Source organism: Manacus vitellinus, unplaced genomic scaffold, assembly GCF_001715985.3.
Source record: "Manacus vitellinus isolate BGI_N305 unplaced genomic scaffold, ASM171598v3 scaffold_87_pilon, whole genome shotgun sequence".
In the NCBI taxonomy this organism is placed as follows: Eukaryota; Metazoa; Chordata; class Aves; order Passeriformes; family Pipridae; genus Manacus; species Manacus vitellinus.
The window spans coordinates 53,359-80,059 of NW_021940854.1; the positions used below are offsets into that span (position 1 = coordinate 53,359).

The 26,701-nt window shown below is 54.9% G+C and overlaps 3 protein-coding genes across 4 annotated transcripts; 1 reads left to right on the top strand and 2 right to left on the bottom strand.

Annotated features, from left to right (window-relative positions):
- Positions 1-638: 638 nt before the first annotated feature.
- Positions 639-10,915, bottom strand: NCAPH (non-SMC condensin I complex subunit H). The gene is made up of 16 exons (XM_008929169.3): positions 10,810-10,915; positions 9,502-9,594; positions 8,438-8,576; positions 7,780-7,898; positions 7,195-7,384; positions 6,580-6,671; positions 5,937-6,148; positions 5,437-5,585; positions 4,841-4,947; positions 4,454-4,576; positions 4,072-4,179; positions 2,900-3,037; positions 2,380-2,496; positions 2,118-2,203; positions 1,806-1,881; positions 639-1,181 (listed from the first exon to the last, which is right to left on the bottom strand). The coding sequence occupies exons 2-16, from the start codon at positions 9,547-9,549 to the stop codon at positions 1,122-1,124; spliced, it is 1,764 nt and encodes a 587-aa protein (XP_008927417.1). The 5' UTR covers positions 9,550-9,594; positions 10,810-10,915; the 3' UTR covers positions 639-1,121.
- Positions 10,916-12,432: 1,517 nt separating this feature from the next.
- LMAN2L (lectin, mannose binding 2 like) lies at positions 12,433-17,902 on the bottom strand. Of its 2 annotated transcripts, XM_018085797.1 has the most exons (7): positions 17,766-17,902; positions 17,479-17,561; positions 16,123-16,155; positions 15,329-15,490; positions 14,430-14,544; positions 14,087-14,206; positions 12,433-13,754 (listed from the first exon to the last, which is right to left on the bottom strand). In XM_018085797.1, the coding sequence occupies exons 1-7, from the start codon at positions 17,857-17,859 to the stop codon at positions 13,612-13,614; spliced, it is 750 nt and encodes a 249-aa protein (XP_017941286.1). In that variant the 5' UTR covers positions 17,860-17,902; the 3' UTR covers positions 12,433-13,611. The 2 variants fall into 2 exon arrangements, with proteins under 2 accessions (XP_017941286.1, XP_017941287.1); XM_018085798.1 differs by lacking the exon at positions 16,123-16,155.
- A 785-nt stretch (positions 17,903-18,687) lies between these two features.
- Positions 18,688-26,695, top strand: CNNM4 (cyclin and CBS domain divalent metal cation transport mediator 4). Its single transcript, XM_029964966.1, is given in 10 exon segments — positions 18,688-18,750; positions 19,641-19,936; positions 19,938-20,012; positions 20,014-21,077; positions 23,372-23,515; positions 23,695-23,832; positions 24,376-24,545; positions 24,650-24,749; positions 25,156-25,334; positions 25,576-26,695. Coding segments are annotated over 10 exon segments (2,445 nt in total). The 3' UTR covers positions 25,792-26,695.
- Positions 26,696-26,701: the final 6 nt, after the last annotated feature.

Below are 26,701 nucleotides of genomic sequence, written 5' to 3' on the forward strand. Positions count from 1 at the left end.
GACAACAGAGAAGGAGATGGAGGGAAAGGAAATGGAAAAGGATGTGGAAAAGGAGAAGGTGGAATAGGAAAAGTAGGAGGAAAAGGTAACTGAGAAGGAAGAGGTGGAGGAAAAGGAAATGGAAAAGAAGGGGAAAATAGCCCAAACCTGCAAGCCCAGCTTCTGGGTCTGTGATAGATTTGGCAGCTCTGGCAGGACCAGCATCACTTTGGCTGCAGGGAGAGGGTTCCTTATCTCCAGGGATTTGGGGGGACTTTGGGGCTGGAATGAATCCTCCCCCTGTGAGGTGATGCCCTTGGTGCTGGCAGGGAGCTGCAGCTCCAGCTCCAGTCTGGCACGTGGAACCTGGACCCAAACACGACCTCCAGACCGACTTCCCAGCTTGATCCTGGACCTGCCTCAGCACCAGGAACATCCCTGGTGATCTCAGCTCTTGGTTGACCCTGGTCACCATCTCCAGGCTGGTCCTGCTCCCATTGTTTGGGTACTGGAGGAGTGGTCGAGGCTGGTGATCCAGCCACATGATCCCAATGACTCCTGGACCCCCTTTTTTAGGGAGCTGCCCCAGCCCTTCTGCCCCCAACCCTCCTGTGTTATTTTAACCCCTTCTGGTTTGGAGACTCCTTCAAAGGCCCATCTGCACAGTGTGGAGCAATTTATTATCTTTAAACACAGTGTAAAAGGTAAATCCTTTCATGGGGTGAACAGGACTGTGGGAGGAACTGGAGATAGGAGTAACAGTCAGTCCAAAAACTAATAACAGACAGGGAAGGACACACAGAGGAACCTTTTGAGACAGACAGAGGAACCTTTTGGGACACACACAGAAGAACCTGTTGCTGTAGGCACTGGTGGTTCACAGTGAAATGGAGGAACTCCACTACCCATTCCAGGAAAAGCTGATGGATCAGAGATGGCAGGAGCCAGGAAGGCTGAGCCACAACCATCTGTGCAGGTCCTGTGGTCAAGTGGGACATCCCTGACTTAAAAGCCTTCCTGAGGTGCAGAGACCAGTGGGATTTCTCAGCTGGGAGGAGAAACATCTGCCACTGATGAGAGTCCAGAGCTGGGACACTGAGCTCCAGCCTGGGGTCATTCCAGGGGGCTGCTCCACATGTGGCTCAGTTGTCTTGTGTCACCAGGACATCAGACATGTCCTCTGTGCCCTCCAGCTTCAGATTCTGGGAATAATACAAAGGGAAAGCTGAGTTTGACAAAGCCAGACTGTACCCCTCGGAGTCTGAAGGCATAAAACCCCCACAGGATGAAGGTTCAGAACAACTCCAGCTCCTCCTCAGCAAGGCCAGGGCTGTTGCTTTTTGGGGTTGGACTCTTCTCCAGGGAACAAGGGACAGGAGGACAAGGCCTCAAGCTGTGCCAGGGGAGGTTCAGGTTGAAATTTTTCCGTGGAATAGGTTGTCAGGCATTGGAAGGGGCTGCCCAGGGAGGTGGTGGAGTCTCCATCCCTGGAGGTGTCAAAGGAACACCTCACTTGGTGGTGGCACTCAGTGCTCTGGGCTGGTTGGGATGGTGGAGATCAGTCAAAGACTGGACTCTGTGATCTTGGAGGTCTTTTCCAACCTCAATAATTCTGGGATTCTATTCCACGACTGGGAACTTGGAACACTCACAACACTTGAAACAACTCTGAGGAGCAAAGTGCTGCCAGACCCAAGGACAGGGAAGGACTGAGAGCAACCAGCTGGGAATGCTGGTGTTCCCAGCCCATCAGTGTCCACTGTGGGCATGGGAAAAGTCCACAAATCCTGATTTAGGAAGTGGCCCTGCCCCAGGTGTGCACTCACCTTCTCGTTTGCCAAGTGCAGGAGGCACATGAAGGCCAAGGGCACGGACAGGTTGGTTGCCATGGCAGCAGGAAGCCTATGGAAGAGAAGGGAGACCAAGATTAGGATGGACAGAGCACAGAGATCAGCTCCTCCCTAGGGATCTGCTTTTTTCCACTTTCCCCTTCCACTGCTGAGCTGGATGAACCCACAGCTCCCCCAGGAAAACCTAGAGCAAGAGAAGGGCTGTGACAGACACAGAGGGGGCTGTTCTTGCCCAAACTTCACTAAAGTCTGTCCTATCTTCAGTCCAACCTGGTTTAGAGTCTCTACCTGAGCAGCAGGTCCTCTGTGATGTTGCTCAGCTTCTTCTCTCCTGCCACCACTGACGCGTCCTTCTCTTTCTCGGCATCTTCTACCTACTCAGCAAAAATCAGAGACAAATTTTGCTCCCCAAAATCCAGATACAATCCCCTGCAAGTCACACTTGGTCTGTCTTTACCACCAACCCATGGGAACAAGAAAGGGATTGCTGATAAACCTGCACAATTCCCTCAGGACACTTCTTGAGGAATCCAGCTCCTCCTGCACTCACCTCTCCCACTGTCCCTTTCTTCTGCCCATCAGTCAACAGCTGCCACATGTTTTCCTTCAGCCTCCTCATGTCCATTTTCTTGGCAGTCTTTGCATATTGAATTTCAATTTTATTGATCTGAGGGAAGGACAGGCAGGCTAAGTGGAGATCATTGGGATCACAGGGATAACCAAGGCATGGTTCCCTTGGGAATGGCCTTTGATTCCCTCTTCTTACATGAAGGATCAGCTGGGAATAAAGTATCCAGCAGCAAACCCAGGAGATCCTGCACCAGGGAAAGCTGTCTCGGAATCTCTAATCCTGAGACAACTTTCAAGAAATGTTTAATTTTAAGAAATATTTAATTTTAAGAAACTTTCAATTTTAAGAAACTTTGACAGAATCACAGAACCAACTAGTTCTGTCTTTTAATTTTAAGAAACTTATAATTTTAACTTTTAATTTAAACAGCTTTTAATTTTTAGAAATTCAAAAATTTCTGAGTGTTGGGAGCAGCCCCCAGTGTCCTCCCAGTGCTCACCTTCTGGGGCTCAGCGATGAGGTTCAGCTCCCCGTACGTGGTGACGTCCACCCTGTTGAGCTGCAGCCCCTGGGGATTGAACTCCTCTGTCTGACCCAGGAACTCAGAAGGGTTATTGTCATCGTCACTGTCTGCCACCTGGACAGGAGACACAGCAGTGACACCACCCAGAGACATCCCTGAGGAGCCTCTCCACGGTGGCAATTCCTGCCCACATTCCCCACAGAACAGGGTCTTATTCAGCCTCTCTAAGGCTGAATCAAGAGAGAAGAATATCAAAATCCTGTCCTGCGTTCTGGGAGTGTCCAAGGTCAGGTTGGACGGGGCTTGGAGCAAGCTGGGATAGTGGAAGGTGTCCCTGCCCCTGGCAGGGGGTGGCACTGGATGAGCTTTAAAGTCCCTTCCAACCCAAGCCATTCCATGTTCTTGCCCATTTCTGGCAGCTCCAGCTCCATCCCACCAGCAGCACTGGGGGTCTCAGACTCTCACATCAGCCCCACCCCAGAGGCAGCTGAAATACTTGGGTTTAAACTGTTGGTTCAATGGATTTGAACTGACAGGGAGTGGGTTGAGATGGGATATTGGGAAGGGATTCTTCGCTGGGAGGGTGTGGGAGGGGCTGGGATGGAATTCCCAGAGGAGCTGTGGCTGCCCCATCCCTGGCAGTGTCCAAGGCCAGGCTGGAGCAACTGGTGAAGAGGAAGGCGTCCCTGCCCATGGCAGGGGGTGGAACTGGATGGGCTTTAGGGTCCCTTCCCACCCAAACCATTCTGGGATCCCATAATACATGGAAAAACAAGGAGAGGAGGGCTCTGCTGCCAGAATGGGACCAGCCAGGACTTGTGACAAGCACCACCTGGCAGAAAGCTGAAGCTTTAAGAGAAATCAACTTCAACCGGAGCTTGGAAGGGCTGGGAGGAAAACTCCCTGTGCAGAGCTCAGTGCAGAGGTGAGACATGGAATTTATTCCCACTTCAGGGCCTGGAATGGGGTTTCTGCAGCAGGTGCAAACACCAAAGGCAGAGTTCAGGTAATGTCAGTGAGGGGATGGAATGGGCACAGAGACTCTGCAGCTCCACTTCCTTTTCACTAGTAATTAATTCTGGACATGGATTATCCCTAAATCATTCCCATCATGTATCAAACAGAAAAAAGACCTTCTTGCTCTTTACCTGCAGGGCAGGGCAGAAGTTGGAGGTGTCATTGGGGTTGTTGTAGTCATAGTCCCCAATCTCAGCTTCGTTCTCCAAGGGGGTGACCGGCTCCGATGTCCTGTTGAGCTACAGGGACAGACCAGGGAAGGAAAAATACTAAATATTTCGCCAAGCAATGCCTGTGTCATGTTCCTTCATCCCCTTCTAGCTCTTCTTCCTCCTCACACACCTCCAGCAACCCCCTGCAACAGCCTCAGCATCCACAGTGGGTCAGCTCCATGTCACACACTGGCCCATCTCCAACCCTGAGGAGCATTCCAAAAGACTCCCAGGATTTCAAGAATTTTGGAGATTTTGAGCCTGGAGTTATTGCTGAGAGGACTTCAGAGAAGGCTCTTACCTTAACAAGTGGTTTGAGGAACAGCTGGAGCATGTTCTGAGGGTTATAGGTGAAGTCTGTGGGGAGCGTGGTGCTTCTCACATTCTCTCTTTCCAGGATGGATTTGGCCAGAGTTACAGATGCCTGGGAAAGGGGTGGAAGATGCCATCAGGCAGGAGCTTTTCATGCACAAATAAGTGCTTTGAACACAGGTCTTTGTCTAAAAGGGGGCAAGGTCTGGGATGCCTCCAAGGAGGAATTCCACAATGGGTTCAGCTGGTGCATCCAGTAGCTTCCATTCAGCACCCTGGACACCTAGGTGTAAACCAGGTGTAAACCAGGAAGGGTGTAAACCAGGAAGAATCCAGCAAAATGGAGAGCAGGAAGAGGCAGGAACTCAGCAGGTACCTTGGTCTTACGGAAATAGGCCTCAAAGTCAACATTCTCATCAAAGTCCAGCTCAAACACTTTCTTTACATTCCTTTTCCTGGTCTCCTTTTCAGAGTTGGCATTGGCTGCAGAAAGGAAGGGAAGTGTCAGTGCTTGGTGACAGAGCCAGGACAAGCAGCTCACTCCCAACCTGAGCATCTGCTCCACACAGATCCACCCACAAGGATGGATCCCACCCTTTGTTTTGGGAAAGCAATGTGTTGTTGTCACCTTCATGTTTTACAGGGATCAGCATTTTTTTATGCAAGCAGAAAGTCTAATTTAGTCTTAATGGCCTTAAGCTGAAGGAGGGTGGGTTTAGATGGGATATTGGGAAGGAATTCCTCCCTGTGAGAGACTGGGATGGAATTCCTAGAGAAGCTGTGGCTGCCCCATCCCTGGAAGTGTCCAAAGCCAGGTTGGATGGGGCTTGGAGCAACCTGGTCTGGTGGAAGGTGTCCCTGCCCATGGAGTTGGATGGGCTTTGAGCTCCCTTCCCGCCCAACTCATTCCATGATTCCCTGATCTCTGGGGTGAGCAGGACCTGGCAGCAGCTGCTGTCCCCAAATACCTACATGTGTGGCGGGGTTTGAAGCGCCAGTGCTGGGGGCCAGCCCACATGGACAGAGTGCGGGGACTGAAGTAGGAATATTCCCCTGGATTCATGGAGAGGTGAAGGCACATGGTCTCAACATCTCCCTCTCCAAAAAGAGTCCCGTCAGTCCTGGAAAGAGCATATGTGCACTCAGTGAAACCATTCCTTTGGCACTCCTGAGGGCATTGAATACCCAGGGCAGCTCTGACAGCCGTTTCCCGTTCACTGTGCCAGCAGGGAAGGACTCCTGGTCTTTAACCAGAGCTGGGGGTGTTGCAATGTCTTAAATCTGTGAGGCTGCTGCAAAAAAGAGGTGGATTTGACAAAGATCCCCTTGGAAGGCAGAGATATTCCCATAACACATCCCTGGATTTACCCAGAACTGGAGGAGGAAGCAGGGAACAAAAGATTCTCCAGAGAGCTGCCAAAAGTTGTGAGTTGCCATCAAAGCAAAGCTATGGATTTTCAGTGAGCACTCACCTCTTGCTCTGGTTCTGGCTGATTGTTCCAAAGGAGTTGATGTTATCTGTGATATCCCCAAGCTTTTTTGCTGCTCTGCTCCCAGGGGAATCTGAGTGGAAGTCATCCTCTGGCAGGAGGGGAGCACAGCCCTCCCCATCACTCTCCACCTCCGCATTGGGGTCAAACACGTGCTCACTCTTCTTAAATTTATCCAGCAGGGCCAACACTGACTGAGAGAAGAAGGAACTCAGGAAGGTATTTGAAGCTGAGGAAGCTTCAGCTTAATGGCCTTGAGCTGAAGGAGGGTGGATTTAGACAGGATATTGGGAAGGGATTCTTCCCTGGGAGGGTGGTGAGGAGCAGGGATGGAATTCCCAGAGAAGCTGTGGCTACCCCATCCCTGGGAGTGTCCAAGGCCAGGTTGGACAGGGATGGAGCAACCTGGTCTAGTGAAAGGTGTCCCTGCCCATGGCAGGGGTTGGGACTGGATGGGCTTTAAGGTCCCTTCCAACCCAAACCAGTCTGGGATTCTGTGATTCCATGAAAAAGCAGGATAGCAGCAGCCCTGCAGCACAACCTCCCCCTGTGTATCTCGGAGGTGAGAACTCAGGTATCCCACCTGGCCCAGTTATCCCACCCAGCACAGAGCCATCCAACCTACCTCCTCATGGGACTCCTCATCCCACTTTGTGAACTGGAAACCAGCCAGGGAAGAGCAGATGGGACGTTTCTCAACACACTGAGCCAGCAGGGCTGGAGACAGGGAGGGCATTGGGGAGGGATTAGACTCAGGATCCAAAACCAGCAGCTAAAACTAGTGCCAGGCATGATTTCTTAATTAATTAAAGTCATGTATGTTGGCAGCTCTTCTTCTATGCAGAGCTCATTTATAAGCGATATTTCAGTTCCCACCCTAACTCCAGGGTGGGCATAACTCTGGGAATCTTGTCAGAGCAGCTGGGGCTGGTTCTATATCCAGGCTCAACACACTCTGAGAAGGTCAGTCCTTAACCTGGAGCACTAATCCCAAGTCCTGCAAAGCTCAGACCAACATCTGCTGTGCCAGATGTGCCAGAGGTTGAGTGACAGGTCAAGTTCTAAAACCTACAGAGGTCCTGGTTTTCCAGCAGCTGCTCCCAGCTGGGCCAGGATCAGAGCACTGGTGCCCCAGGACAGCCAAGCAGTGACCAAAGCACAGCTCAAGGCAACTGAGACTAAAATGAGCTCACTTGGGAGATGAAAAGCATGGAAAGGTCCAGATGGGCCCAACACTCACACTTTAAACCCATCATTTTCACGGGATCTGAGTTTGGCAGTGAGAGAATCTCCGAGGAAGGGAGAGGGACAATCCTGGACTCAAACTGGAGCTCGCTGTGGAAGTTCTGGGAGCGCAGACGAGTGAGGAAAATCCCAGCAGTGCTGCATTCATCAAAGGATGCTGCTGCTTTCTGGAACATGGGATCCACCTGCAGGTGTGGAGGGAAGTGAAAAATGACCCCAAACATCTCCTCCCCATCCCTGGAAGTGTCCAAGATCAGGTAGGACAGGGTTTGGAGCAACCTGGGCTAGTGGAAGGTGTCCCTACCCATGGCAGAGGGTGGAATTGGTTGATCTTTAAGATCCCTTCCCACCCAAACCATCCCATAATTCATGATCTTTTTCAGTAAGGAAAGAGTCCTCCCAGCTCCCTTTCAGACCTGACTGGACACAACTCTGCTGTAGCAGCACAATCCAGACATGTACATGACTGTCAGAGCCCAAGAGAGGAATGAAAAAGAAGAAAAACAGAGATGAGGAAGATGAGGTGACAACCCCCTTTCTCCCACACACAGCTGCTCCAGCAGCCTCCCCCAAAACCCACCTTCCACCTGCGATTGGCCTCTGACACATTGATGTTGTTCAAATTCTGCTCGATGGTTTTGAAGGACTGTTTTTTCTTTGGCTGAACTTTCTTGACGGCCTCAGGAGCTGAACTGTCTTCTGAAAGGGAAAGAAGAACAAATGACACTTAAAAAACTTGCTAAAATACCCCAAGGAGGGATAGAACAACTTTGAGTTCAATTTGTACAACAAATACACAATGAAGTTGCTCAGTCAGTGATTTATTAGCATAAACCATCAATGTTTCACTGCCTGGATGCTATTTTGCTTTTTATCAACTCTACTTGGTCACAAATTGCCTCTATTTGGCCACAAATTGACTCTGTTTGGCACATTTATTTCAAAGCAAAGGACAGCAAAGCATGAGGCCCTTCACTGTTACTGGTTCAGATCAGACCAACTGCGGTTTGTGTCTAAATCTAAATCCCTGAACTAAACCACTGAATTCAGGACTGAGCAACAGATGCAGATTCTCATCCCAACCCTCCCTAAAGAAGCACCCGGGGAAATCAATTTGGGACCTCCCAGACCTTGAAAAATTAATTCTAAAGCGCTTTGAAATTCCCTGAGCACTGAGGTTCCTTTTGTTCCCAGGTGGAAAAGCAGCAGCTTAACAGGAAAATGAGGGAATTGCCCACCTTCCCCTGGGCTGTCCAGGCCCTTGGCAGGTGCTGAGTCCTTGCCCAAGCCCCCAAGGACTTTGTAGGTGTCTGCATAGACCGTGTCCACACGCACAGAGTAGATCTTGGCACTGGCATCCAACGTTCCAGCTGCAACCTGACAGCAGGGACAGGGAATTCTCAGGTGGAAAGGGAAAAGTCTCATCTATAAGATACAAGACTGAGCTCCTGAATGCTCTGCATCACAAGAAAAACTGTGAACAGCTGGAAAAGGATTTATTCTAAAAGCTAATGGCCCCCCAGCAGGAGCCAGGGTGTGTTTTCCCCACAGTTTGATTCATCTTTTGGGATCACACAGAAAAATGCTTAAAAAGTTGCCAAGATTAAGCAATGGGGAGAAGCAAAACTCTCTCCTCCACTTCCCCTTCATGCCTTTTTTTAGGGTCACCCCATTGGTATCGTTCTATTTTCCCAGATTATGAACTCCAGAGGTGAAGAAACAGGAGATACCAAGTTCCTTTTTTGATCACAGACTCCCCCCTGGAAGGTGGAAAATCCCCCAATAAAATCCTGTGCAGCCTTTCCCAGCCTTTCTTCATCCCATCAAACACAACCAGCTCGTTCAGAGGTTCCTTGAGGCCACATCAAAAGTTCAGCCATTTATTCCTTCATCCAAGAACCCAGTTTTCCCTCCCAGCATCAGTCAACTATTAAAGTTTGTCTTTTCCTTGGCAAGTCCTTATTCTGATCCATTCCTAGATCAAAATCAGACCAGCACTAACTTCCTTTCTTTTCCAGCCTTATTTCTTTCCTAGTTTTAACACTCAATATTAACAAACCTTACTTTTAAGCAAGATTTCCTTTAGAAGGACCATAACTGAGAGAATTCAGACATTAATTTCTGTGGTACAAAAGGATTATTCACAGCCTTAAACTCCTGCAACAAGTGAATGTGCTGCCTCTCCCAGGTATTTTTGGTGGCAGTAACAGGCTCAGCTACCTGAGCATTATTTGAGGGTTGATATTAGCTGGGTTAAATCCAGTTGGAAATAAAGCACCAGATGGAAATAAACTCCTCTCACCTTGAAGCTGGTGAGCTCAGAGTTCTTCTGCTTCAGGATCTCGGTCATGTAGTCGATGAGATGTAAACCAAAGGCGTTTCTCGAGGTGATTTTCTGGAACAAAGCGCAGCTTGGGACCAATCCCTGGGCCAAGGACACCCCTCACCCTGCCTGGACCCCCAGCTCAGGGGGGGGTTTAGGGCAGGGCCAAGGGGACATGGGCTGTAAGGTGTGTTAGTGATGGGAGGGCACCAACAGGCCCATGGTTGGCCCAGGGAAGAGGAATAGGAGGACAGTGGAGAGACAGGCAGAGAAGAACCTTCTGAAATTCAATAGGGCAAATGCAGGTCCTGCACCTGGGGAGGAACAACCCCAGGCAGCAGCACAGGCTGGGGGGGGACTTGAGGGTCCTCGTGGACAGGTCCTCCCTGACCAGCAGTGAGTCCTTGGTCCCTTCCAACCTTAGACATTCTGTATTTCTGTGGTTCTGTGACTTGTGCCTTTCTAGGACAAACTGTGAATATGTCACTGTAATTTGAGATATTCCAGAACCACTTGGACACAATCCTGTTCCATGTGCTCTGGGAAGGCCCTGCGGGAGCAGCAAGGTTGGACCCACTGACCCATCCTGTGATTCCATATGATGCCTCAGAGCTTTTTGGTTTTCTTAACTTTTGTAGATTTTAGAAGTAGCTGTGTAGTGAATGTAGATTTTAATGTAGCTGTAGTTAGCTCACCCTTTAGCACAGTAGTTTACACATTTACCCAACCCTGTTTCCCCATTCCATATCAACCCCTCTGAATTCTGTTAGCACGTTTAGACTTCCCTCAAGGTAGGCCTTCATTCTGTTTAAGAACATCTGCACCCTGGCTTGAACAAGATACTCCACAGACACAACGACCTTCAAGCCCAGAACTTTGGAGGAGCTCCAAGGACTGGATGTGCTTTGAGGAAGATGAAGACAAGGAAGAGGGGGTCCCAGAGCCCCCTGCCTCAATTTCCAAAGGGGTGTGCCGGGAAGAGGATCTGGGGGGCGGACAGATCTGGGATTGGTTGAGATAATACCCTAAATTGTGGAAACCCGTGGACACGGCAGGCGTGTCATATGTATTCACTGGGCCTCAGGCCTGAAATTAAAGGACCTACTCTCTTTATCTTGTCTTATCCACTAAATTGGCTGAAGTCCTTTTTTTCTGCGGTCTCTTAAGGCAACACATGAATAACCATGCAAGGCCCAAGGCTTTTAAATCCCCCTCCAACCTTGCAGCCAGGGGGGTTTAACCTCAGAGTGAATATTTAAGGACCGGTTCCGATGCCCCGGGACTCACGTTTTCCGTGGAGAGGCGGATGCAGGTGCTGTAGTGCTCCGAGATCTGCACGTTGCTCCACTGCGGGAGCTGCCAGCCCTCCTGCCTGCGGGACACACGGAGGGGTCGCGGGGCTCAGAATCACAGCATCAGTGAGGTTGGAAAAGATCTCTGAGATCATCAAATCCAACCTGTGACCCAACACCACCTTGTCACGCAGACCACGGCACCGAGTGCCACATCCAGTCTCTTCTTAAGCACCTCTAGGGACGGCGACTCCACCACCTCCCTGGGCAGCCCATTCCAATGTCTGATCACTGCTTCTGTAAAGAATTTCTTCCTAATGTCCAACCTAAACCTGCTCTAGCGCAGCTTGAGACTGTGCCCTCTTGTCCTGGGAGAAGAGTCCGACCCCCCCGCGGCTCCACCCTCCTGTCAGGCAGCACCGACCGTACCTGGGCGCGGGGAGCCGAGGCCCAGCGAGGAGTCGGCGGCCCTGGAGCGCCGGCGCTGCCGCCGTTCGCGCCTCATCGTCGTTGGCCGGGCAACTCGGCCAGCACGGGGTGCCGGCGCTGCCCAGGGCCCGCGGGGCCGGAGAGGCTGCGGCGGCGCAGCGCGGGGTGCGGGCGGTCATCGTTCCTCGGAGAGGGATCGAGCGGGTCCGAACCCCAGTCCCGGCGGCAATCGAACCGGGACCGCCCCGCGATCAAACGCGGCCCTGGGCCCCGCCACCGCCATGGCCGCGGCCACCCTCCCCGCGGCGCGCGCGCCCCAGGGGCCAAATCAGCGCGCAGTCCGCCCGCCCCCGCCGGCCAATCAGCGCGTGACCGCCCCGCGGTTTGAACGGCGGCGCGCGCTGCGCGTGCGATAACGGCCGGGGTGGGGGAAGAGCGGGGGGCGGAGAATCCGCTCCGAGAGACCCCCCCAGGGGGGACCTCCGGGTACGATCACCCTGATTTTCCGGTCCTGGGTTGGGCTATGAGGGGTGTCACCCAACGCCGGGGGTGCCCCGGCACCGCCCGCACCGGCAAAGGCCGCCTGGGAGGAGGAGAAAGAGGAGGAAGAGGAGCAGCCAGAGCTGCTCCACTTATCACAGAATCCTAGAATCCCTGAGGTTGGAAAAGAGCTCTGGGATCATCAAGTCCAACTTGTGACCGATTCCCACCTTGTCACCCAGACCAGAGCACTGAGTGCCACCTCCAGTCGTTCCCTGGATACCTCCAGGGATGGGGACCCCACCACCTCCCTGGGCAGCCCCTTCCAACACCTGATCACCCTTTCCAGGAAGAAATTCCTCCTGATGTCCATCTCATGAAGCCATCTCGTGTGTTCACGGGAGGTTGGAACACTGGCACAGGTTGCCCAGAGAAGCTGTGGCTGCCCCTGGACCCCTGGCAGCATCCAAGGCCAGGTTGGATGGGGCTTGGAGCAACCTGGGATGATGGAAGGTGTCCCTGCCCATGGCAGGGGGTGGGACTGGATGGGCTTTCAAGATCCCTTCCAACCCAAACCATTCCATGATTCCATGACTCTGGGGAGCCCCATGGCACCAGGACACAGCTCACAATTCACTCTGGCACTCAGGGAGATAATTTGGGAGGGAATTGCCACATCCAGGGGCCTCGGCAGTGACAAGGACCACGGTGACATCACACACACCCTCCAATGTTTATTCCAAGACACCAGTTACAGCTCCAGAGGCCACAAAATTCCATCCTGATCAGGCAAAAATGAGGCAAAACACCAGGAAAACTCTCCTTCCACACCACAACCTCCCATTGGGCACTTGGAAAACAGCTCCCACTGCCCCCAGTGACCTGAAAAACCACCAGCCACGGGTGTCCTCCCCTGGCCCAGGTACCGCTGAGACCCCCCCCAGGATCTGTCCTGGGTGGGAATGTCCTGGAAAACCACAGGATTTGGTTTGGATCCCCTGGATCCCGGCGAGGAGGGAGCTGCCATCTTCATATTCCCAGAGCCAGAGTCCCCACTGATCCAGCATTTCCCTCTCCTGGGTCTCTCTGGGGACTATTGGGTGTCCAGGGGTGAGGGACCCTCCAGAGAAATCCCTGCCCAAAACAGTCACTGAGGTAGGAACAACCCCGACTCCCTGCAGGCAGCAGGAGCTCTGGCTCAGGAATCACCTCCAGAGGCTTAGGAATCAATTCCAGAAGCTTGGGAATCCCCTCCCTGGAGGGTTCCAGGATGCAGTGAGTCCTGGAGCCAGGACACGACATGCAGGAGGCAGCAGGAATGCGGCAGGAGATGTGGGGAGGGGGTTGCAGCCACGCAGCTTCCCAATTCATCCCGCTGGGAAAACTGCTGGAGAACCACCAGCATCTGGCTCCAAACACCAAAACTCAGCACCCAGAGGGGCAGGTCGGGGGTTCCAACAAGGCAAAGCAGGCTGGTCTCCACGTGGGAAGCAGTCAGAGTGGGATGAAGAGCTTGGAAAGTCTCTCCTGGCACTGACATCACTTGGGATGAGGGGCTCCAGCAGGAATCCAGTGAGGACTGACATGCTCCCATGGCTCCCATGGCTCCTGGGGTGTCACAGCCCCTGTGCTAGGGCTCCCTAAACCCCCCCTTCCGGAGCCATTCCCAGCAAAGCCCCCTCAGGACTCAGCTCCCCCTCCATGGCACATCCACTCCCACCGGGATCCGTGCAGCAGCTCTGGAGCCCTCAGGTGAACAGTGGCTGCTCCCGCTGGGATTTCGTGGTCTCCACCACGAGGGTCTGTTCATCAGGCCAGTCTGGGATGGGTGGGAGTTGGGATGTGGCCGGCAAAGCCCAGGAGTAGGCCATCCCGGGTGTTTCCCAGGTCAGTAGAAATGTTTCCGGCTCTGCTCCTGCCACTTGTTGTAGACAATGATGCCGATGACGATGGCGAAGACGAGGGCCACCAGCGAGAAGAACACGATGAGGAACAGGGCCAGGCCACTCATGGGCTCCAGAGGTGCTTCCACTGGGAGAGGAGGGAGGGAAAACTCCATGATACCTCAGAGAGCCCCAAAATTAGCAGAGATTTCCCCGCTCCAGATGTTTTCACCATCCCACACCCCTAGGGGTTCAGCTCCCCAAAGTTTTTGGGCCCTGAGACCCTGGGGCAAACCAGGAACTCATGGTGGAATTTCAGGATGGGACACGACCTACCTCCCTCCCATCCCAGACTGGCAGATGGACCCTTACGGTGGGGACCCCGAAAATCAAAGTTCCTTTTTCCTCCCCAGCTCCAAGTGTCCCCAAATCCCTCCTCGTCCCACCTTCCCCACCGTGAAGCCAGAGGTTCTCACTCACTTCCAGGCAGTTTCAGGTTGTCCACAACAGGCAGGAACACCTCCCTGTCCCGCTTTTCCTCCTCCGGTGTTCGCTCCACTGTGAGCTGGTACAGCTTCAGTGAGATGATGTCATGGTTGTCTGGAAGGAGAGGGAAAACTGAGGTGTCCTGAGGGGTCACCCATTCCCAAAGCTCTGGCCAGGGGCTGGAATGCCATGGAAAACTCACAGAAGGGAAAGTTCCTCAAAGCAGGGAAAGCTCCCCAAAGAAGGGAAAGGCCCTCAAATGCTTCCATAAGGCCCTGCAGCTCCCCAGATCTGCCATAGCCTTTAGGGAATCCTACCTGGACTCCCCTGGCAGTACCTGACAGGTCCCCGGTGACCGAGGACGTCCCAAAGTAGTACCCTCGGGGCAGGTGCACGCCCGGCACGTCGATGCAGTCCCTCCACTCGTGCTTCCCATCGATGTCGATCAATACCTGTGGGACAAACACCTCCCTGAGCCCCATGGGGACCCCCCTGGGCAACCCCCCCAGGTGGGTGATGCCTTCAAATCTATATCCTATAAGTTTTGGTGTAACTTGTTGGTGCCTTCGAACAAGAATTCTACAAACACTGTTTTTACGTTCTTTGTTAAGAATTTCAACAGATGAGGGATTTTAATGAGGAGGAGAGTTCTCTGTCTGTAAAAATGTGCTGAGAAAGACACATAACACTTGATATAAGCAGTCGTAGCTATTTAGAAGCCTTGAAACCCTTCCAGAAGGCTGACACTGTGCCAAAGGAGACAAGGAAGTGGAAGATCAAGGGTCTTTGAGACCTCCGACTCAAATTCAGGAGGCGTGTCAGGGGTGGAGCAAAGATGGTACTATGAGAGGGATGGTTTTGGAAGTGGGTGTAACAGTATTAGGTAATGCTTTAAATTATTAATCAGGTAACTAAATAATATATTAACTAAATTAACTAACTAAATAAACTAAATAACTAACTAAATAATAAATTAACTAATTAACTAAATTAACTAAATAATAAACAAAATAAATAACTAAATAAAAGCAAGAGGCTTTGGTAACTGCATGCATGCTTTGGAGGAAATTAGACTCTCGTAAAATTAATATATTAACATATCGATGTAATAATATATAAATATTACATATATTATATTTGGCATAATAAAAGGAAATGCTACCTTCTAAAACTCACAAATTGAGTTTTGGGGGGTTTATTTAAGTGCTGGTTTTAGGCATCATGGGCAGCACTCACCGTGAGCCTCCTCTTGACGTAGCGGATGACCAGGAAGGTGTCGTGGGGCAAGTTCCTCACCATGGCCGTGCAGCCCCCCAGCTCCGTGGGGCGTCCGTCCCGGTCGTGGTCGTAGGTCAGGGAGCCATTGTTCACCATGGCTGAGATGTAGGGGAACACCCGCTGCCAGGGGGACAGGGAGTGAGTTTGGGGTCTGACAAGGGAGTCTGGACCCCGGAGCATCTCCAAAGGCAAGAGTCGCAGCAGCCCCCTGGACCTGAACTTGTTCAACCCCAAGGATCTGCTCCACAAGACATCAGGACTACGCTGCTCCATCCCTGACCCCGAACTCCACCTCAACCATCTGCCTCAACATGATTCCACTCCACCCCTGACCCCAAATTCCTTCAATCCCCAAGAATCTGCCTCAACAATCATCAGCATAGTCCTGCTCCACCCCTGACCCTGAACTCCACCCCAATCAAATTCCTTTATCCCAAATAACCTTCTCCACACAACACCATCACAACCCTGCTCCATCCCTAACCCCAAACTCCTCCATCCCAAATAATCTGCTCAACAAGACACCAACATGACCCTGCTCCATCCCTAGCCCCAAACTCCTTCACTCCCAAAAAATCTGCTCCACAAGACACCACCATGACCCCACTCCATCCCCAAGGCTCAGCCTCAGCTCCCAGAGATCCTGGATGGAGCACACATTCCATGCAGTCCCTCCCGGCTCCCACAGGGATTCCTGGAGCCCTTGGGAGGGAATTCCTTGCCCTGGAACCCTGAGGAGCAGGAGCCAGTACCTGGTTTCCTGGGCTGTACCTCCTCTTCTGAGCCTGCCCTCCGGAATGAGCGCAAAGCAAGAGAGAGCACAGAGCAACACGGTCACAGGGCAGAGTCCAGCAGGGCCCTGCATCCTGGGAAACCTCCTCCTGGAGCACCTCCTGCCTTCCCAGGACTGGGAGCATGGGGGGGGGGTGTCAGTGCCAAATCCCAGGATATACGGCATGGAAGCGGCGCCAGGAGGCAAGATGGAGTCGCAAGACCACAGATGGAGTCGCTCCTTGAACCCCCACAGCCCCACAGGGAATCCCAACCAAGCTTCCCTCGAGAATAAAATCCTTTTTTTTGTCCTTGCAAAAGTGGGAATGAGCAGCTCGGAACCCACAGAAACAGTTTTTCTTGGTGCTTGACCCCCTTCCGGCTCCTGCTCTATGTCACCCACATTCCACTAGTTATTCCCTCTAACTAAGACCTGTTGTGTGCCACTTTATCCCATAAAAGCAGAGCTGCCACTCTACAAATCCAAAGATACATCCAACACTTTGCTAATCCAGCAGCTTGGAAAGGCTTTTCCCAGCACAAAGTCCATCCCTGCCTCGGAGCCAGTGGGTTTGGGGATTGTGATAAAAGCTGAGAGTTACTCAAGGTCATAAAATATCAGTATTGGGTTAGAGTATCACCTGGTTTTTAGGAGGAATTGGAAATGAGAAAAGACCCAACTTTGGGTTTGGAGGGATGGAAGTTTCCAGCAACAGGTTGCCCAGAGAAGCTGTGGATGCTCCTGGATTCCTGGAAGTGTCCAAGGCCAGGTTGGACAGGGCTTGGAGCAACCTGGGCTAAAGGAAGGTGTCCCTGCTCATGGTAGGGGTGGCACTAGATGGGCTTTAAGGTCCCTTCCAACCCAAACCATTCCAGGATTCCATGATTCTATAACAGGGTGGGAACAGTCCAGGTTTATCCACCTCTGCACTTACTTTTCCATGGGAATGACACCACTAAACCCCAAACAACATCAGGAACACGAGGCCCTTTAGACCTTTCCAAGAGGCGCCTGAGAATAGGGAAAGGCTCCTCAGCCCTTACTCAAAGTTTACTCAGCCCCTACTCTTGGTGCAGCCCCCAACAGCAGAATTCCCAGCACAAGCACAGCTCCATCAACTCAGCTCTTCCTGCCCTAAAATCCCTTCTTCTGGGAAAAAGCTTCCCACAAAACCACCCCCAGCTTCTCCCATGTTCCCTCACCAGGAACTAAATCCAACCCTGTAGAAAAGCAGAGGAAGGAGGAAGAGCAGGAGCTGAGTTGAATTTATGATTCCAAAGAAAAGCTGTGTCCATACCCTTGGTGTAATCCATCCCATTCCTCCCTCTCTGCTCACCTCCTGCTGTTTCTCCTCGTTTGGATAAGTGTCCACAAACACTCCCAGGCCGAGGAAGTTATCCTTGCTTCCAAACACAGGTCCTAGGAGGAAGGAGAGACCTTGGGATGAGGCTGGGAATGCCAGGCAGGGTTTGTTCCTTATCGTCATGGATTGGGTTTGGCTTGGACAAGACCCTAAGAACCATCCAGTCCCACCCCTGCCACAGTCAGGGATCTTTTCCATGAATCCAGATTGCTCCAAGGCCCATCCAAGGTTTGCTCTGACCCCTTCCCATGGGATTTTACCCGGCTGCATCCTGTCCTTGGTGTACCAGATGGCAAAGCCATCCCCGTTCAGGTTCTTCTTGCCTTGTCCATGGATTTTGAAGTGCACCTGCATCTCCCAATCCCGCAGGTAACAGGGCTGGAAAAGAGGGAAAAAATGGGAATTTAGGGGGTCTCTCCTGCCAACAGTGAGGGGACAACAGGAACTGTCCATGCCATTCCCTGCCCATCTCAACACTCCACATGCCCTCATTCCCCCTTTCTCTCACCAAAATCCATCATTCCTTGTTCCTTCACCAATATCCATCATTCCGTCATTTCGATGTCTGCTGTGTCCCAGCCCTCTCACCCAGCCCTCCCCACTCCATCCCCGAGTCCCCCTAGTCCCGACCCTCTCCTGTCCCAATCTCAGTCCTCTCCTCTGATCCCATAACGTGTCACCCCCAATCCCGGCCCCCTCCTGTCTCGATCCCGACCCTCTCCCCCAGCCCTCAACACTCCATCCCTGAGTCCCCCCGGTCCCGACCCTCTCCCCTCCCTCCCTCCCCCCCATCCCGATGCCCCGCGCGCGCCTCGCTCACCACGCGCTTCCCACACGCTCCTTGCTTGCTCTGCACGTCAGGGTAGCGGTGACCGGTCATGGACCATGGCGTGCCCAGCATGGTCCACAGCCCCGAGACTGGACCGAGCCCACACCTGCGGGCCCTACCACGCATCGTCGGTACGAGCACCGGGCACCGTGACACCGCTCACCACCCGCCCGCCTCTCACCCTGTAGGCTTGGACAGCGAAGTGCTCCGCTTTTGAGTGCTCTCCGGTCTGCTCGGCCGGACCCGCCGAGCCCCAAGCAGCAGGGGCCAGCAAGCCATTCCCGGCCCGCCACCGTTCCACCGCCGCCATCTTCCCTCCGCCGCCCCCCCCCCCCCCCATCCCCGTGCGGCCGATGGCTCCCCGAGCCAATGTGCCCCGCCACTGGGCGTTTCAGCGAGATGTTGTGGAGAGGGCGGTCTGTCATTGGGAGGGCGGGAGCGCGCGCTGGCAGTGGGGTAATGAGTTTGGGCGCCTGAAAGCGGGAAGTATGTGGACCTGCAGCCCCGGGCTCCTATCCCCCCCCCCCCCCGGTCCTAATGCTCCCACTCGCCCCAGAACCTTGTGCCACTCCCCTCCAGGTCCCTGTGCCCCCACCCCAGAGGCCCTAGTACCCTCCCATGTGCTATTCTCCCACCAGCTCCTTGTGACCTCCTCCAGGCTCTAGTGCCACCCTATCCCGAGTCCTAATGCACCCTCCCCCCTCCAGGTCCTAGTGCCCACTGCAGCTTCTAGTGCCACCTTCTCCCGCCTTCGGGGGCGTGGTTTGAGCAAATAACGTCATTCCAGAGGGGTGACCCAGCACGTGCCGTGTGGGGGGCGTGGTCAGTCGTGTGGCTCCCCGAGCAGGGGCGTGGCGTTCTGGCCGACGTCATCGGGGGCGTGACCGAGAGTTACTCCACGAGAGGGCGTGGTCTTGTGTGGGACGTCTCAACCGAGGCGTGTCCCTCTAGCAATTCCCCGAGGGGGCGTGTCTCTGTTCGTGACGTCACAGCGGGGGCTCATCCCCGCATCTTTCCTCCCTCAGGGTACGTGACCGGAGTCGCTGCTGCCCGGGGAGAGTGTCGCGCTGCGTGACGTCACCATGGGGGGCGTATCCCTATAATTGACCCGCAGGGGCGTGTCCATGTGCAGGCGTCACGAACGGGGCGTGTCGCTGTGTGATCTCCTATGGAGGCGTGTCCTTTTGCGTCACGCCGCAAAATGGGCGTGGTCTTCCTATTTGCTCCCCATGGGGCGTGTCGATAGTCCCGCCCCCTATGATGTCATCGCGCCGTGTCCGCCCCCTCCTCGCGCCGGTCCCGCCAGTGTCCAACATGGCGGGCAGCAAGCGGCTGCGGGAGCCCTGCCGGGGGCGGCCCCGGGAGCTCCGGTCCCTCCGCGGGGGCCCCGCTGCCCACGGGGTTCTTCCTTCCGCCGGTCCTCCTTCTCCTCCTCCTGCCGCAGCCCGCCCTCGCCACGCCCGCTCTCGACACCGTAGTGCTGGGGCTGCGGCTGGAAGGCAGCACGAAGCCTCCCGAGCCCGTGGCCGGGGTGGCTCCGGGGCCCATCCGGCTCACGGAGGGCAGCGAGGCCCTGCTCCGGCTCTACGGGCTGGGGTTGGGCCGGAGCCGCGGAGCGTGTGGCCTTCGCCGAGCTGAGGCGGATGCCATCCGGCGTGAACGAGACGTGGGGGAGCGCTCGCAGACCTGCTGGTGCGGCCCGGCCCCACCGAGCCCCGCGACACCTCGGCGCTGCTGTGGCTGCGGGTGCTGCCCCTGCGCAAGCACGAGAAAGCCAAGGCCTACGTGCTGTGCTCGCAGCGCCGGCCTGACCAGCCCTGGCTGCCGCACCAGGGGCCCGATGGGCAGGTGGTGGTCCTGGAAGAGAAGAAGTCCCTGCTGCCGCTGTGGCTGCAGGTGATTCTCATCGCCGCGTTGCTGGGGCTGTCCGGGATGTTCAGCGGGCTGAACCTGGGGCTGATGGCACTCGACCCCATCGAGCTCCGCATCCTGCAGAACTGTGGCTCGGAGAAGGAGCGGCGCTATGCCCGCAGGATCAGCCCCATACGGAAGAAAGGAAACTACCTGCTCTGTTCGCTGCTGTTGGGCAACGTGTTGGTCAACACGACCCTCACCATCCTTCTGGATGACCTGACTGGCTCCGGCGTAGGCGCCGTGGTGGCCTCGACCGTGGGGATCGTGATCCTCGGGGAGATTGTTCCCCAGGCGTTGTGCTCCCGGCATGGGCTGGCTGTGGGTGCCAAGACCATTCTGGTGACCAAGTTTTTCATGCTGCTCACGCTGCCCCTGTCCTACCCCATCAGCAGACTACTGGACTGCATCCTGGGCCAGGAGATCAGCACCGTTTACAACCGGGAGAGGTTCCTGGAGATGCTGAAGGTGACGGAGTCTTTCAATGATCTGGTCAAGGAGGAACTGAACATGATCCAGGGTGCGCTGGAGCTGCGCACCAAGACGGTGGAGGACGTGATGACCCCGTTGCCCAACTGCTTTATGATCAGCAGCGATGCCGTCCTGGACTTCAACACTATGTCTGAGATTATGCAGAGCGGGTACACCCGGATCCCCGTCTACGAGGGCGACAGGGCGAACATCATGGACATCCTCTACGTGCAGGACCTGGCCTTCGTGGACCCTGATGACTGCACTGCCCTCAAGACCATCACCAAGTTTTACAACCACCCTGTGCACGTTGTGTTCCATGACACCAAGCTCGATGCCATGCTGGAGGAGTTCAAAAAAGGTAGAGGGGTCGCTGGTTCCTGCCAGCTGGAGGGAGATCATGCACGGATTTGGGGATCCTAATCGCTCCTGGAGCCTGGGTGAGGCTTTGGGAGCTGGCACATCCAAGCCTGGCTCTCCAGGGCTGTCCCACCCCAGTCCAGCTCCAAAAAGCAGGACATGGGAGCAGAGTTGCTGCCGGATCTGGAGTTATCCCCGCTCCTGGCAGCAGCTTTCCCTCGTTGGATCCTGATTAAGGGATTTAACCACGTTCCTTCCGGGCTCAAAGCCGCCCATAACACCCAGGGCTCTTATTTTTCCACTGCCGGGTCAGGAGAAGGGAATTTGTGGGGCTGGTTTGGAGCTGAGCCCCACACATTCCTCATGGTTCAGCTCCATGGTGAGGATCTGCCTCATCCCCCTGGATCAGGCACGAGAGGTGCATCCAGAGGGAATAATTAACTAGTTGTGCTAATTGTGGGGCTTGGCAGCCAAAACTCTCCCTGTTGTCACAGTCACTGGCCTTGGGGTGACAGTTTCCACATCCATGTCTGGCCTCTTCCCAACTTTCTCCTCTTGGTGTGAGGCTTTTAAGTGGGGAACTTGCCTATGGAGACAGGCTGGGTGAGCTGGGAATGTCCAGCCTGGAGAAGAGAAGGCTCCAGTGGGACCTTAGAGCCCCTTCCAGAGTCTAAAGGGGCTCCAAGACCTGGAGAGGGACTTCGAGTAAGGGATGGAGGGACAGGACAAAGGAGGAATTTAGGTGGGTTATTGGGAAGGAATTCTTCCCTGTGAGGTTGGGGAGGGGCTGGGATGGAATTCACAGAGAAGCTGTGACTGCCCCATCCCTGGAAGTGTCCAAGGCCAGGTTGGACAGGGCTTGGAGCAACCCAGGAGAGTGGAAGGTGTCCCTGCCCATGGCACTGGACGGCCTTTGAGTTCCCTCCCAACCATTCCAGGATTCCAAGAACACCCCATGGGGAGCTCCCTGTTCCTGTGGGGAGCCCCAAAGGGGGTCCCAGTATCCATCACTCCCCGGTGATGCCCATCCAGGTGCCCTTTGCCTGTGGGTTTGGGCTCCCCGGGCTGTGTTTGCTGTGCCGGGGCCGCTCCCTGCCCTGCTTATCCCACAGGGAGCAGCTCCTGACTCACCTGGGCCAGCCCCAATCCCGTCACCTGTCCCCAGCACGCCCCACCCAGGCATCAAACAGGGCCATAAAGGGGGGTTAATGACCCAAACAACAATTTTTGGGCATTCCCACCCCTTCAGGCACCACCTTTTTCCAGCTTTGGAGGGAGCGTGGCCAGAGGGGGAGAAAAAGGAGATCTGTGTGGTGCCCTTCCCTAAAATTCCCCTTTCCCTGAGTGATGAGGGGCCTGTAGCTCTAAAATTAAGTAGTGGAGAGAGTCAGGAAGGGCAGGTTTGGAATAATGCCGGAGCAGGACACAAGTGGGACACCCCGTGTAGGCCTTGAGAAGGTAAAAGTGCCTTTATTTTGGGATGCACTGAGGTCAGGGAGGGAATGTTGCCCTCTCCAAGCCCCAGTTTCCCCAGGATAAGGATACCAGTTTTCCATGTGGAAGTGGAAACATCCTAGGAATTTTTTCTGCTGGTTTTGTGGGATTTTGGGACAAAGCAGGAGAAACTCCATTCCATGGAGCAACTGGGGCAGGATGATGCACTTTCAGTGGTTGGGATTTAGCTGGAATCCTTCTGGAATGGGATGAAGGGAGCCCTAAATCCAGGACTGGAAGGTTTTCCTGCCTGGAAGGACATTACTGCTGCTGGCCAGGGCTCTTGGCTCTGTTCCCTGGGGTGTTTTGACCCTGGGATCGGGTGGACACCAGGTGTCCAGAGTGTTTCCTCTGGGATAGGATCAGCTTGGAAGAGCTGCCAGAGAATTTGGGAAAGGAATTCTGGGTGAAACACAATTCCTGGTGGCCGTGGTGGTGGTGACATGGTTGCTCTTGTGTCATCCCATCCCCTGGGATGCCCTTGGCCAATCCCATATCCCAAGGCAGCTCCCAGGTACTTCAGCTTGGAGGGTGCCTCAGTCCCAGCCTTAATCACCATCCTGGGCTTAATTAGTGTCATTACCCTGGGAGCCAAGCCCGGCCCAAGGGCTTGTTTAGATTTGAACTGGTTTAGGTTTTAACTGGTTTATTGTTAGATTTGAACTGGTTTAATGTTTAGGTTTTAATTGGTTTATTGTTAGATTTGAACTGGTTTATTGCTCTGGGGAGGGAAGGGCCGGGCCCAGGGACATCCCAGGGTGTTGAGGTGTCTCCCATTCCAACATCTCTGTCTATCCATAGGGAAATCCCACCTGGCCATTGTGCAGAAGGTGAACAACGAGGGGGAGGGGGATCCCTTCTACGAGGTGCTGGGGCTGGTGACCCTGGAGGATGTGATCGAGGAGATCATCAAGTCCGAGATCCTGGATGAGTCTGACACCTACAGTAGGTATTGGGGCTCCCCCTGTTCCCATCATCCTGTCCTTCCATGGGGAGATCCTGTCCCCCCATGGGCTGCTCCTGTTCCCCCATGGGCTGTTCCCACCCACTCTGGACCGATCCTCCCTCCACCCCGTGCCAGGGGTCCTGCCATCCCCCCCAGAGCTGACTCCTGCCCCCCACAGTCGACAACCGCAGCCGGAAGCGCGTGACCAACCAGAAGAACAGGAGGGACTTCTCGGCCTTCAAGGACCCCGTCAGCGAGCAAAAGGTCAAGGTATCCCCTCAGCTCCTCTTGGCTGCCCACAGGTTCCTCCTGACTGGTGAGTTCTGGGAAGGGGGAGCTCCCTGTGGCTCAGGGAAACCCGGGATGGGCTCGGTGTGTCCCGATGTCCCCCATGCCAGCTCTGGCCCTGGAGACTCCAAGGAGTTGCTCCAACCATCTCACGGAGAAATGATGGGTCTTGTCCTGCTTTCCTTTGCTCTGTTTTCCCTTCCCCCCCCAAATGGGAAGGGATGAGGTTTGGGAATGCCAGACCTGCCTCTGACAGGGCCCTGTCCCCCTGGGATGATCTGGGTGGGGACCTCTGGGATGATCTTGTTCCCAAGGCTGGGGATGGCTTTGCTGGGGACCTCCAGGATGATCCTATTCCCAAAGCTGGGGACCTCCGGGGGGAGCAACTCCAGGATGATCCTGTTCCCAAGGGAATGCCCTTGCTGGGGACCTGGAGCTGGATCCGTGGGTTCTCCCGGAGGGAGCTGTTGCTGGAGCCCATTCCATCCCAGGCACCATCCCAAGGGATAGGGAGGTTGCACCTGCCCCTGGAAGGACAAAAACCGTGTATGACCCCTTTTCCCTCTCCCAGAGGTGCCACTTTTCAGCCCTACCCTCATGTCAGAGAAGATCCTGCTGCGGCTCCTTGGATATTCTGACGTCATCCAGGAGCTTAAGTTCAACGAGGAGGACAAGAAATCCCCCCAGCACTACCTCTACTGCAAGAACAAGCCTGCCGACTACTTCATCCTCATCCTGCAGGTTTGGAGGGTTCCTGGGGGCCTCCATTCTGCTGGGAATGCTGTGGGGAGGGGAGGGGTCTCATTCCTTAAGGATGTGGATTATGGAATGTCTCTGCCTGGCAGGGCAAGGTGGAGGTGGAGGCTGGCAAGGAGTGCATGAAGTTTGAGGCGGGACCGTTTACCTACTACGGGGTGATGGCCCTCAGCCCCCCTCCTGGATCTGGTGAGAAGCCCCTGATCCCTCGGGATGCTCCCTGGGATAGGGCTGCAGGTGGGAGATGCCGGAGGCTCCGAGCCCCGTTGGTGCCCCTTGGGTTGGGCAGTGTGTCCTCAGGGACACCTGGGCTGAATCCCACTGCCCCAGCTTTGGGGTCCTTGAGCAGTCACACGGGGAGCCTCATGGATGAGATGGCTCCTGCACCGCCTTGGGATGTCCTAGGATGGGTGTCCTGACCCCTTGGGTCTCCTACACCCCCTTGGGATGCCCTGGGACAGCTGTGGGATGCCCTGGGATGTGTGTCCTGGCCCCTTGTGACTGGGCTGAGCTCCCAGCCTGCTCCCCAGCGCTCCATAGTCCCCTCCCAGTTCCGGGGGCTCTGGGGTCTTACCCCACCCCTCTGATCCCCCAGAATTCCGGTCCCCATCCCGTGGAAGCGGCCTGGCCCGCTCGGCCTCCCTGAGCAACCACGAGCGCTCCGAGTCCATCTCGTCGGCCGTGAGCAGCAGCACCAACCAGCTCAGCGGGACTGGGAACCAGTACGTGGCTGATTTCAGCCTCCGGGCACTGACCGACCTCCAGTTCGTCAAGGTGGGCACAGAACAGTGGGGATGGGGACAGGATCAGCAGGAATGGGGACAGGGGAACACTGGGGACAGGGAAACACCAGGAACAGGGAAACAGTGGGAATGGGGACAGGGAAAAACTGGGAAGGAGGACAGGGAAACACCAGGATGGGGACAAGGAAACACCAGGGACAGGGAAACACCTGGAATGGGGACAGGGAAACAGCAGGAATCCCTCCGTCATCCCTGTTTTTTCCCTGGCCCAGATCACACGCCAGGAGTACCTGAACGGCCTCACGGCCTCCCGCATGGACAGTTGTCCCCAGTCCCCTGACAGCAACAACTCCCCCAGACCGGGCCCCGACAATCCGGAGAGACCAGAGCCTTCGGCCCCTGCAGATGAGACCACGAGCCTCCTGAACGACAGGAACTGCCAGGGCCGCCGGAGCAACCACAGTTCCACGGAGAACAACAACGTCTGACCCCGGCCAGCGCCGGCGCGCTCTGGAGGGCCCGGGGCGTGCCCGGTGCAGGGACCCCCATCCCGGCAGGAATTGGCTGCCACTGGAATATGAGCCAGGAGAAGTGACAACAGCACAGTGAAGAATGGAGGAGCTGGAATTTGCTGCTGTTTCCAGGCTGGCTCGTTTTTTTGGGATTGGTTGGAGCAGCGGCGGAGGCGGCACCAAAGGCACCGCCGGCACCGCCCACACAGCTCAGGGACATTGGGGTCTTGTTTGCCACAGTAGGACCCTGGGGATGGATGTTCCTGCCCTTTGGGATCCTCGGAATGGACATCCTGGCCCTTCAAGACCCTTGGGATGGATGGGCTGGTCATTTGGGATCCTTGGGATGGATGTCCTGGCCCTTTCAGATCCACAGGATGGGTGTCCTGACCCTTTGGGACCCCCAGGATGGACATCCCACCCCCTCAGGGCTCTTATGCTACATTGGGACCCATGGGATGGATGTTCCCTTTCCTACACCAGCCTGGGATGGGGGTCCTGGGCCCTCGGCTCTCCTACACCACGTTGGGACCCTGGGATGGGCATCCCGGCTCTTTGGGATCCCCTGGGATGGGAATCCCAGCCCCTCAGGGCTCCTACACCAGCCTGGGATGGGGGTTCCAATCCTACACCATTTTGGGGGGTCCCAGGACAGAAATCTCAGCCCCTTGGGGTCTCCTACACCACTGTGGTACTCCCAGGATGGGCATCCCAGATCCCTGAGGACTTCTACACCCTCCTGGGATGGGGGTCCTGAGCCCTTGGGATTCCTACACCACATTGGGACCCCCAAGATGGAGGTCCCAGCCCCTCAGGCCCCCCCAGGATGGGGGTCCCTGCCCCTCTGGGGTGTTTTTGGTGTCAGGGACCCCCTGGTTGTGCTGCA

What these genes read in the sequence shown, in the direction of transcription:
- LMAN2L (XM_018085797.1), bottom strand. Translation starts at nt 17,859, where the DNA reads ATGCAGGTGCACTTCAAAATCCATGGACAAGGCAAGAAGAACCTGAAC. An exon ending in CAAGGACAGGATGCAGCCGG is followed by an intron (nt 17,562 to 17,765) that starts GTAAAATCCCAT and finishes CCTTCCTCCTAG; the next exon opens with GACCTGTGTTTGGAAGCAAG. An exon ending in ACGAGGAGAAACAGCAGGAG is followed by an intron (nt 16,156 to 17,478) that starts GTGAGCAGAGAG and finishes TCCGGAGGGCAG; the next exon opens with GCTCAGAAGAGGAGGTACAG.
- NCAPH (XM_008929169.3), bottom strand. Translation starts at nt 9,549, where the DNA reads ATGACCGAGATCCTGAAGCAGAAGAACTCTGAGCTCACCAGCTTCAAG. An exon ending in ATGAGGAGTCCCATGAGGAG is followed by an intron (nt 6,149 to 6,579) that starts GTAGGTTGGATG and finishes TTCTTCTCTCAG; the next exon opens with TCAGTGTTGGCCCTGCTGGA. An exon ending in ACAGAGGACCTGCTGCTCAG is followed by an intron (nt 1,882 to 2,117) that starts GTAGAGACTCTA and finishes TCTCTTCCATAG; the next exon opens with GCTTCCTGCTGCCATGGCAA.